The sequence below is a fragment of the Seriola lalandi genome, unplaced genomic scaffold (genome assembly GCF_002814215.2).
Source record: "Seriola lalandi dorsalis isolate HSWRI2012SDOR001 ecotype SW California unplaced genomic scaffold, Sedor1 jcf7180002054606, whole genome shotgun sequence".
Classification (NCBI taxonomy): Eukaryota; Metazoa; Chordata; class Actinopteri; order Carangiformes; family Carangidae; genus Seriola; species Seriola lalandi.
The window spans coordinates 3,419,077-3,431,524 of record NW_019525159.1 but is presented as its reverse complement, the minus strand read 5'-3'; the positions used below and the strand labels follow the sequence as shown (position 1 = coordinate 3,431,524).

The window sequence follows — 12,448 nt, the reverse complement described above, 5'->3', positions numbered from 1 at the left end:
GCTGCATCATCACAGGAGAAAATCCTGATTATTCAGCATAAAGTTTAGTTTTTGAGTCAACAGCCCTTGCAGAAAGCCAATAAAGACTCAAAACCACTTGAACAGAATCACAGGATGTCATTACTGTGGTAAACCGTCAAGTCAACCTATAATGTAAATCATCTGAAAAGTGGAAAGACAAGGGAGGAACTCAAATAGCACAGTGCCACTTTGTAATCCGAGATCAAAACTAATTGTGATGGACTTACTTTGATTCTGTAGAATGTGGGCTTCTTAGTTCTGAAATTGCATGTGTGAGCCGCGGTGAGTTACTGCGGTAACTCATCGCTAAAAAAAAAAAGCTGCTAAAATCTGGCACCATAGCTTATCTCTACCTTTAAGTATGAGAAACTGTCAATGCTTGCATACATTTAACTATTATGACAGCAAATATTCTAACAGTTATTTAAGTGCTTTCAACAATGACAATAGAAGATGGCGTTAGTTCCCTGCACTTGTGTGAAGTTTGGATAGTTGTCAAAAACTGAAATGACAGATTCTAATCAAAAAACTCTTTCATTCCACTTTGAAAAGAGGAAGCACAAAAGTCTTATTTCTTCTTCCAGTTCATCAGCAATGAATCTTCTTATGCCAGCTGGTAAGCCACTATCAGTGCTCACTCTATAGAATAGATGAATAGACCTTCAGTGCTCATCCGAGTTGCTGGCAGCATGTTATCATGTGAGCCTGTGAATGCAGGCGTGTTAATGTGCTTGCTGGTGCTTTGACATGTGAACATGCATGTGGAAGTGTAGCTGTGTGACAATAAACTACATGCACAGTTAGCACAGAATGTGTGTGTGCGTGTGCGTGTGTGTGTGTGTGTGTGTGTGTGCATGTGTCCTGCTTGTCCTTTTCAGGAAAGAACAGCTTTGGAGCCATGCCACATGGCACAATGTCCATCACATACAGTCCACATGATTTAACAAAAGTGCTGTAAGAGTATGGGTTTTATGGCTCAGCCGCTGCATGCCATCCTGCCAGCCTCTCCCTCGCTGGGCGAAGGCCTGTGAAGGAACCACAGAGCGAACTGACAGCCCTCTGGAGGCCTGACAACAACCAACTGGATCCAACCCCGACAAACCTCTTCTCCTTCTGCCTTCAGCCTCTCTCATCCTCTCTATATTTTTTTTGTCTTAGAGTGGGTGAAATATGACAGATCTTTCCTGCACAACGGCTGCTACATATTTCTGCCATTTCATATGTAACCACAGACTTAGCCCATCTGCTTTTTCCGAGGCTTTTTCTCTGGCGGGCTTGTGTGAGAAAAAGGCCCGACAAACACAGATGAAAAAGCAGCATTCAGTTTTGTCCTTTTTCCCACTGAGGCAGCTGTGTTTGAGTTCAGAAAAAAAAAAAAGAGGAAAAATAACTTGTGGAAAGGAACTGTTGTCTTTTTTTTCATAGCCATGAGGTAAGTGTGAGTAATTAAAGAAGCTGAAAGTGGGCCTCTGTACACACACAAAATTCAACTCGATCATACAAGGAAAAGTAAACAGAGAAAACAACCGCTGCTCTTAGTTAGAATACAGAAAATGGTGCATGCAGGGAGAATACAAAACAATCTGTACAGTGTTTTCTCTTTTCTTTTTTTTGGAGGAACTCCACCTGTCATCAACATTCTGACTTGAGATGGTGAAACTTCATTCTTCCTTGTAGATCTTAACCAAACACTGTTTTTTCTTGTTTGTTGAATAGACAGCCAGTTTGGTGATGGGTGAACTACATGAAAACAGCACTGATTCTACTTCTACCATTCACTAAGCTCAAATGCATAGCTTTACCCAGAGTGAAAATATTATTCATATTGACATGTCTTCATCTGGGTTGCCACAGCAACTCCATATCTCAGAAAGCATAGATGTGCCATGATTGGACTCCAGCTGAGTCTTTAATCGCTACACTGAGCCGGTCTAGGATTGACAGGGAGACCTCAGACAGGCGGCAGAATCACCATTACTATATGGCTGTTACAGCAACACTATCACACTGAAGCCTGGATTGTATAAGGAGAGTCTGCCGAGTGCCAGTCCCAAACTTTCGTCCATTTAGCCTGTCAGCACTTTCAGCGGGGATAAATGCTGTGCAGTTCCACTCACTTAACTCGGCTTTTCCAGGTCAATCACAAGCCTTTACAGAGTTCAGTCTCTACACCCCCAGCTCCGAAAAAGAGAAAAAAAAAAAAAAACACCAAAGCCCCCCCACCCATCAAACCACCCTTTCATCCTCTATTTATGTTCCTGCAATCTCAACTGAGCCTTTTCAAATGCAGCTATAACAGTGTTCTACTGTAGGGCAGGGAGGAAGTGGAGCAGGCTGGAGATATTGGCTGAGCTAAGGTAACACAGGGACACAACTGGTTTTATTCTTTTTTTTTTTCCCCTCTGCAGATAATTACAGTTTCTCTCTCCTCTCACCAAATTACAGTGACTGGCTGATGTTCAGGAAATACCCAAACAGCTTAAATAGCCTAGGCAGTGGTGGAAAAATGTCCTTATCTGTGTGCTGGACTGTGTCAGATTTATTCAGTGTTATTTCATTACAACTTCTGAAATGGGCAGAGTTCACAACTGAAGCAAATTCTGCAATCAACACAGTGTTCACTTTTTAATGTGGCATGAAAGAACAGAGCCAGTGACGGGCACTACAATACATGCTAATAAATGCATACGCTAAATGTACAATTGTGTGGGAATTGGACATTTTAGCTGCCCATTATATACTTAAAAAACAGAAATCAGGCATGATGGTGACATTTCTGCAGAAACCACCTCCAAAAAAGTCAGTGAAGCTCTTCCCATAAACCTCTTTTTCAGAACAGCCAGTTTATTGGATTTGAGGCGAGAGCTTTTGGCTGAGCTTAGTCTGGATAATCACAAATGCCTGCATTTCTATGGGAAACATGTATAAGTGCATATTAGAACTTATCTTCTCAAACAAATAATCAAATTACCCAAACAAGTACAGTGTTGTGGCTTGGTGTAGTGACTTTTGAGCCTTACCTCAGCAGCTGGGATGCCTTCAGGTGGGCGACATTGGAGCAACACTTCCTGCTCAAGTGACACTTCCTTCCCAAGAGGCTCCTGGTCAAATGTCTTCCTCAAGTCTGCAATGAAAACAAAAAAAAGGCACACAGTGCATCAATATTTATCTATATGTCATTGACAGGTAGATGTGAGGGCTGTTATAAGAGCTATATTTCATATTAAATGAAAAGTAAATCAATAATAGTATTGGTATACCAACAATAAATCATCAAAAGAGAAGGGAGGGTAACTCATCAATAATAATTCACCCTATGCAACAGCAATAAACAACGGTGTGTATCTAAATAGAAGAAACTGTGACTGAGATTTATGCTTTCTTTCTATGTCCCTCACCTTCAGCACTCAGATAAATTGTCTGAAGTAGATGGAGGGAAGAGAGGGAGAGGGGGAATCACTCGCCCTCCAATGAAAAACCAATATTTTTGTGGTGTGAGAGCCCTGATGGAGTAGTGCAGGGCAGGGATAGTGGCGCTGACAGGGCAGGATTACTGGTGGTGTCATGCTACACTGGAACCCGAAGCCCATTAGACATATATCATCACCTGCTGCACAGACGGCGACAGGAGTGGCGGGCACATCATACACAACAGGAGGAGGAGAGGAGAGGAGAGGAGAGGAGAGGAGAGGAGAGGAGAGGAGAGGAGAGCAGAGGAGGTAATGGGGAATTACAGCAGTACTTTGGAACTTTGGAGCCACTACAGCACCAAATCTACTATGAAACCTCCAAACTCCACTTATACCATTTCCACAGACTTTGTCATATTCTTGGCATACATACTCTTTAGCCTTTTATTGTCACATTTAATCAAAAGCAGTGACCACATCCACCACAGCGCACACGCTCTAAAATGTGTTTGTTTTTCCTTTATAACACATTAATATGGTGTATACATGCACAGACATCAACTCTCTGAAACAGCCTGTAAACTGCAAGAAGGGACTAACGTGAACTGAACCCATTAGACCAAGCCAGCCCTGCAAGAAAGAGGAAGACAAACTGATTTGAAAATTCAAGCTGTTCTATAATGACAAGCTAAACTCAGTATACATGTTAAAAGAAACAAAGAACTATTATTTTCAATCATTCAGCTTTAAACAAAAAAAAAGCAAAAAAAAAAAAAGCTGAAAATGTGTTGCAAGAGTGAGAGAAGTGTTGAGGGTTGGCTTCGGGCTTAATTTCTAATCTCTAAGTTTCTGATTGCATACCAATGACATCCATTTCTCTTTCTACCTACACATAAGTGTGTCCATGGAAACAAACCCAGAAATGACCCCGGTTCAGCGATTCAATCTTTGGAAAGGATATGGAAATTCTTCTTCACAGAACGCTATTAATGCAGTGACGGATTGCTATTGATATTGTGTGCTAACATAAAAAAGTGATTTATTACATTAGATAGCTCGAAAACGGCACGTTGGTTTTGAATTCAAGTTTTAGATGTGAGTATACTGTAAACTGGAAGCGCCACAGTGACACATCTGCATAGCAGAATTCCTGCGTCCGAAGACGAAGCCGACGGCACATAATAAGACTAATACTCTTGGGTACAGTGGTTGCACAAGTGTAATAGGACACAGTGTCCATGCTGTATCTATCATAGTAAATGAATGTTCCTCTGACTGTGGAGATGGAAGTACGTGTATGTGAATTTATATATACTGCACTGGTACAGAGATAGCATACAGTGACTCTCATGTATTTTTTTTTCTCATAGGCCCCTGCAGTAAAGAGACATCCCTAAAAACTGAGCAAGACAGAGGTGAAATTTACAGATTTCATCACTTGCTTTCTTTTTCTTCAATAGTTTTGAGATGGGGAGACATTACACTAAAATAGAGACATTTCATTTTTCAGCTAACGGTTCCAAATCCTCCACAGGAGAAACTATATCATGTTCTTATTACAGAATACATGATCAGACTGCACCCGGAAGCCCTAAAGAATACCTATCGTCGTTTTATTTGGAGAAATTAACCTTAGAATAACAAATTCAATGAGAGTTTACCCCAATGCAACCTGAGAGTATGCGTGTCTTCGGGGGAATATGCCATAACTCCACAAATTTCAATGTATTATAAAAGCTGAAAGGGTGACTGTTGAATTGAAAGCAATTTCCGTAAATGTCTGGTATGAAATTAAAAGAAGGAATGACTGGAGGGGCATATTCTGGGACACAGCTTCATCCAACTGATTGTTTTTTTTTAAGACAGACAGAGGGAGAGAAGAGGAGAGGAGAGGAAAGGAGAGGAAAGGAGAGGAGAAGAGAGGAGAGGAGAGGAGAGGAAAGGAAAGGAAAGGAAATTTAAGACTCTAAATGGTACTTTTGTTTGCAATTGTAAGAGTCATTCTACTGTTTCTCTGCTGTCAGACCTACACAATGCAAAGATGGATCTTAGTACAAATTGCCTCCGAAAGATAAAAGAAGATGTATTCACAGTATGACAGGTGAAGAGAAGAATCAGGCATCATCTTCTCCTGCACTGTGACACACACTATGATACACTGTAGGATGTATGCAGTACAGGGAGGCTGGCCTGGCCTGCACAATTTCGGCATTTTGTCATTTGATGGTTTAGAATGGACCATAATGCCTAGCAGCTACTGGTGGTAGTGTCTATATTTAAGTCCATAGCAGGTTTAACAATTGGAAAAGTGAAAACTCGGAGTAAAGAGCTGCAGAACAAGAAACAAGAAAACAAATGTTTCTATCCATGTACAAGATTTTTGTCTTTTGTCACTAAAATAACAATTAGTTTCTTTCAGCATTAAACCAGAGCTTGTTAACACCATCATGCATTATTGTTGAGAACATAACAATCACCAAATAGCCTGAATTAGACTATTAGTATTAATGGCACAGGCCAGAGGTTGTGAGTTAATTTCAAATATTCATGCTTTTATTACTCATACTTCTTGTAGCAGATAAACTACAGCTTGTTAAACTAAAATTAAACACCCAGCGCTTGTATTGTTTTGTTTTTTTTCGCAGACCTTTGGCATTACTCTTGATGAAACACAGTAAGTAGCATGCAAGTGATTATTTTTCACTGTATATTTTTATTGGATGTGGGTTTAAATTATGCTTCCCCTCCAGAGTCTCTCCTCTCCTCACTTCTCGTAACCCTGAACGGTGCTGTGGGACACTGAAGGGTGTGGGACCAGCTGAGTCGACATTCCTGTGGGAGTCACACCATTCCCTCCTCAGTCCTCGAAACACTTCCAGCCCTGCGCACCCCCAGGGAGATGCACACATATGACAACCATTAACTTAAGTGTTTGGCTACTTGTCATGCTAAATTACACCAGCGCCACACTTCAGAAACAGTTTCTTCCTTGCTTGCTAAATCATTAGGGTGCTGGTGCAAACCTATAGGACTCACCAAGTCTGGGTTTTAATCATTAGTAAAGTCACAAGTAATAAAGTTGAGGTTTTACTTATTATGCTGTGTATGTGTACCAGGCCCCAAACAAACAAGAAAAATAATTTCCAGCTTTTTCAGTGAACATTACCCTCCACCAGGCTTTTGAAAGGTATTTTGGTTGACTTAATTCATTTTTAATTTGCGTCTGTGCATACACTTGCATTGCCTCTCTTTGGCAAGCAATCACTGCACCCCAAAAACGGAGGCCAATCAAAACAGATTTATGGAGGTCACATGAAAGACGGGCAATCACAAGGAATTCACACATTCTCTCTTTCTCCCAACAAGCACACAGTGCCTCTGACAATACCTTCAGCCTGTCCAGCCTTTTTTTTCTTTTTTTTTGCAGGTCTGAAAGCCAGTTCTTCAACACAACAGCCTCTTAACTCACCAGCGCTGGCTCTGACTCACCGTCTGATTAAACTGTATATGTTTAGATGATGGGAGAGGAGAGGAAAACAAGCCCAGTTTCCATTAGCCTAACGGGATAGAGTCTGGCTCTGACAAGAAGCCTGCCTGGAGAGAGAGAGAGAGCCCAGTAGAGGAGCTAATCCATTCAGCAGAAGCTAATGGGAGGGGAAGAGGGGTCCATTGTGATTTGAGGGATAGGTTAGTACTGGCAGGCTGCTCATCATGGGTGATTATAGGAGGTGGAGCAGCGGGAGTGGGCTCGGTGGGAGACTGAGAGGCATGATTCGGATTCACCAGGATAGTATAACAGTAGCCGTAATGAGAAAAACTACTGGTGTTTGAAATAGAAGGAATACGCTGGATTTGGACGGAGAATGTAACAGAGGGAAACAGTAAGAGAGAGGCCGCTAGAGAGTCAGCAACAAAAAGAAAATGTGGAGAAAGAGAATTAGGTGAGATAAAAATGGAGAAAGACATGAGTATGATTGCTAAGTGGCTCTAAATGGAGCAGATCATGTGAAAACCGTGGATATTGACTCCGCACTGTGCTACTCTGCTGCACCGTGGAGGGGAGATTGAATCATTTCAACAGTGGCGCTGAGTTGCCAGCCAAACATTAGGCTCCAGTGATATCCCTACCCAGCCCCATCCGGCAGTGATAACAATATATTTGATGCACACTACTATACACACTGCAAATGTGGGGTGTTTTTTTTTTTTGTCTTGTTTGCCACAAGTCAAAACATAAACAGCAAAGCTGGGCGGGACATGTCAGTCACAATGTCTTTGACAGGAGCTGAAAGTGCGATGATCTAGATGATACTATGAAAGACGTCCCTTCAGGTGGAAGTCTGACAACAGTGTGTGAGCAGTTGCGTTATGTAATTCGTGTTGTGCTGCAGAAGTGTTGCCTTGATGCGGCGCTTTATTCTTTCAACTCCGCTTTTCTCACCATGTCCTCTGGAGTTTCAATACTCTTTAGATTTTTGATTGGCAGATCCTTTTGGGAACAATTAAAAAATGAATCCAAACTTTAAGAGGCAACAGAATGTTTCTCATTACTTGGAAGCAATTGTGTTGCGTTTTTTTTTTTTTCCGTAGGAGGACAAACACACATGCAGAGAACAAATGAGGACCACCTACAAGAAAAAGAGGGAACGCTGGCTTAAACATGTGCCATATCCTCTCTACCGTGTATACACTGCAGCAGCCACCCCCCACCCGCTTACACTTTTTCTCCAGGTTTATACCATACACAAGGAAACTCATTCAGACTATACAGGCTTTTTACCAACTCCAGTTCAAAGGGATACTTCAGTCCCATGTCAGTAAAACCCTTTCTTCACTGCATCCATCTCCAGAATCTATAAATCTGTCATGATGCACAAGTCAGTCTGTGGGACACATTTCCTTGGCAGCCAAGAGATTTTGTTTGGAGAGGAATACAAAGATGGGAGAAAAGATAAAGACTGAGTAATGGGATGGAGAGAGGAATGATGGGGGGGGGGGTTACTCACAAGCGATACGAACGTGGGCTTTGCGACTCTTGGTGGTCCCTGCGGAGCTCCAGGCCACACACTGACACCAGAAGTCCTCCGGCCCAAACAGCTCCTCCACCTGCTGCCGAGTGATCTCTATGCTTGCCTCCCTCACAACCAGGCCTGTGAGGAAAGACAGGAAGGGAGGGAGGCAGAGAAAGCATGCGAGGAGGGAGGACAGGGTTGGCAGTCAGAGATGTGGATAAAGAGGTTTAATGAGGAGAAATGAGGGGAGGGAAGGGGAGAAAGTGACAGAAAGTTCACATTAGTACATCAACCGATCGACAACAAGTGAAAATGAAACTAAAACAGAGGAAAATGAATCAGTTGATATGAAGAACATGAGCAATCCACACACATAAATGCATTATGTAGATCCTATCACACAAATCAGTATAATTTACATCAGTCACATCACATGCTTTGACACTGGTGTGTGTGTGCGCGTGTGTGTGTGTGTGTGTGTGTGTGTGTGTGTGTGTGTGTGTGTGTGTGTTTGTGTGTGCGTGGCTGTGTTTGTGTCAGTCTGGCCCCGATTCTGGAGCCAGAGCGCTGAGCTGTTTGGGTCTGGGCCCTGTGGGGGAGGATTCTCTGCATCATGGCTAACACAATCCTGTTTGCTAACTCCTCTGATTACTGCTCATCTGGGTGCCAGGACCCAAACAAACAAATCATCCCCAAAACAAATGCCTCTACCCACAGCTGCCCCGCTAGAGCAGATTACGCTATTGCTACAGTGTGTGTATGTCTATGCCTGTCTGTATATGTGTATGTGCGAGAGAGCACGAATCGAGCGCATGCATATGTATAATGCGGTGCAAGAGCATTCATTGAAGATACGAATGCAATATCCTGCCGTGTTTCAGCTCTCAACCCATCATCTTTTTTTGACTGAATGGGAAATTTGTGAGAACAATGGTGGTATCATGAAACCATGATGGTAACTATCAGAAGCGAATTATTCCCTATGTGCTAAGATGGTTCCTATAGTTCCAGGCTGGACGCTGCTGGTCTCCAGAGTAACCTGAATTTCAATGCGCATGGATTCATGCTGGAGTCATTTTACAGGACACATTGACTCAATAGTGATGCAACAGCTCTTCAGATATTTAAAAGAACATGCTGTGAATATCCAGTACCACCTCATCCCCAAAGTGCTGCTGCTCTATTAGGTTTAGATATGGAGGTTGAGCTGCCCACTAGGAAAGTCAAGTTGATGTCATTTTTCTGGAACTGTCACACTCATGCACCTGGTCAGCAATAATGTGAAAGTGGACCATAACATTTAAATGATGTCTATATGCTACCAAAGGGGCTTTTGTGTGCCTAGGAAATATTCTCTTTGCCCTCACACCACCAAAAGCCAGCCCTAACCATTAAAACCATATTGTTTCTATATCAAATTCAGATCATGTCATCAATGTTACAAAGCACTATTTGTCAGGCCTGACCTGGCTACTCTTCTTTTGTTTTCTCTTACTGCTCTTTATTCACTCACTTGGTGATGACTTGTTTTGTGGCCATTTTATGTTGGTAGCTGACAGAGTGACAGAAACTGGGAGTCTGTCGCAGTTGTAACACATCCAAAGTTTAATGAGTTGTGCACACAATTCTTGTGCTCAGTGGTTACGTGCGTAGTCATAGCCTGCCTGTAATACTGACCAAATCTCGCCATTTTTGACATTTCTTCCCACAAGACTGCTGGTCCCTTGACACACAAATTACTACTGTTTTTGTTAAAAAAAACAAAAAAAAAACATTATATTACATATACAATTTTCACAAATCAATCTCATTTTAACTAGGTCTCGTTAACTGAGCTTACCTATGAGATGCCATGTATTGTTGATGTGACATCATTATCAGGCGCCATCTTGAAATTGTGTGACGGATCACTGACTCATCGTCCCAATGTTCCTTCAATCAGTAACCTCATCTCTCCCTCAAATCTAATTCATTACATAGTGATTCACCACCTACTCGACCAGAGACAAAATGGACCAGTGTCGAATGGGGGTAAGGCTACCAAACAGGTGTTGCCGTCATGTTCCTCTGATTTCTCAACACATTTCATTCTATTCGAATGATTATAACTGCTGGTTATGACTTAATATGGCTAAAATTTAACAGAAACCTTAATGAATATTTGTAAGCATCAATAAAACAGTTGACAGTATCACATTGCGTCAATATATTTGCATCCGCCGCCTATGTGTATGTTAATATCCATGACTTTTTCTCCTCTTCCTCTGAATAACCACACTTAATACAAAGCCTCGGGACGTATTGTGCTGTCTGAGTAGGTTTATACACTAGGTGTCTGAATGAAAAATGCAAGCGGAATGGATGGTTGAAAAATGAACATGCCATTTTACTTCAGGTTCAGTGCATTCACACAGCCTCCTTGTTCTGGCACACACACCAAGCACAGTGACATCCCACACACCAGCTTAGCTCTCATGTAAAATTTACACAGTGTGCCGACAGGCAGAGGAACAGCCACGTCTGTTGTGTGAGCATTTGTCTCTGCATGTGTGTGTGTGCGTCTACGTGCATGTGTGAGTCCAACGGTGTGTGTGTGTGTGTGTGTGTGTGTATGTGTGTGCGCGCGCGTGTGTCTGTGGTTGTCTGTACTGTATGCCAAAGAGTTTGTCTGAGAGGCTGTGTATTGGTAGTTTGAGAATGTCAAGGATGGATGTGATGTTGGGAGAACATCTAACACACAGTAGCAGCGAGAAAATCAATAGTGGAAACAATAAGTAGATATGAATTCTCTGAGGGCGTAAAACACACGCCAGAATCAGTTAATTTTTTTTTCCTGTCTGTGCTCCAGATTGTTTCTGAAGAAGGTTCTGCAGTGGTGACTTATCTGTCTGATGTTGTTACGATAGGCCGTGTGTACTGTTAGGGCTTAAAGTGACGATGACTACTAGCTATATGTCTACTTTAAGAGTCACTCATGACTTCATAGCTATTACTAAAGCTGGATTAAACTCTTTCTGAAGTGTGCTTGAAGCACATCAGAGGAATCACTCCAGAAGAAGAGCAAAGCCGGCTGACCTCATCCAGTGACTTCATGTGTTTGCTCAGCTAGCAGCTCTTAGTACACTGCACAGCATAACGATAATAACAACTAAACAAAACACAGACAGAAAGCGAGTGTAGACCGTGTCAGGGCCAGTGACGGGGGGGGGGGGCCTACTTCACAGCCGTCTATGTGGCCATTAGCCGCAGAAATGACTCTACAATATGTCCCATTAATAGCTTGGCTGAAGTAGGGCGCCTCATTGGAGATGATTCATCATTAATGTGGTCATTAAAGTGAGCTAGCCTAGCTGCTCGGTGTTAGCAGCGGCTAACATTATTGATCAGACCGGTCAGGCAGAAGAGGAGGCATTGGTCATTGAAGGAGAGCTGGAGGAGGAGGGAGGGAGTAAGTGCTCTGATTATCTGGCCAGATGGAGAGTACTCCTGTTTGATCTTCTAGCTCATATCTCAGAGAGAGTGACAAGCCGTCTCCAGTGTATATTACTCTACCTTTGCCTACTTATAATTAATTTGCTGCTCATTTGCTCTGATCAATGCTCCTTTTGCTCACGAGAGACTGTAACCTGCCCTCAACACTGGGAGGTAAATGCTACAGTGTTCAGGTGGCAACAGGATGAATGTCTAAGGCAGCCATCACGCTTTGCTTCGTCTCACCACTTTTTCCATTCTTGACTCCTGACAAGTGACATTTTCTGCACATGATCTGAATCTATACCTTCTTTTCATGCGTGCCCCCATTATTTCATGCAAAACAGGTCTCAGTTCACATCAGAGTGGTAAACCTGCCTTCCCTACTGCTGCTGCCCAGCTGAACTTTAGCAACAACTCTTTTACACAGGTGCAACGACAATCCATTCTGCTGACTGTGTAAATAAAACTTTTTTTTTCTCCTTTAATTTGTTGTTTCAATTGCTTTTTTTTTTTTTGTTTGGGGGGGGGGGG

General features: G+C 42.4%; 1 protein-coding gene across 2 annotated transcripts in view; it reads right to left on the bottom strand.

Moving 5' to 3' along the window:
- The window catches only part of unc5cb (unc-5 netrin receptor Cb), a 111,905-nt gene that overhangs the window by 32,368 nt on the left and 67,089 nt on the right, over positions 1–12,448 (bottom strand). For both annotated transcript variants that reach the window (XM_023419542.2, XM_023419541.2), the window contains exons 3-4: positions 8,438–8,581; positions 3,042–3,145 (exon numbers count right to left, since the gene is read on the bottom strand). In XM_023419542.2, coding sequence (XP_023275310.1) covers positions 3,042–3,145; positions 8,438–8,581 — 248 coding nt within the window. The remainder of the gene's footprint in view (positions 1–3,041; positions 3,146–8,437; positions 8,582–12,448) is intronic.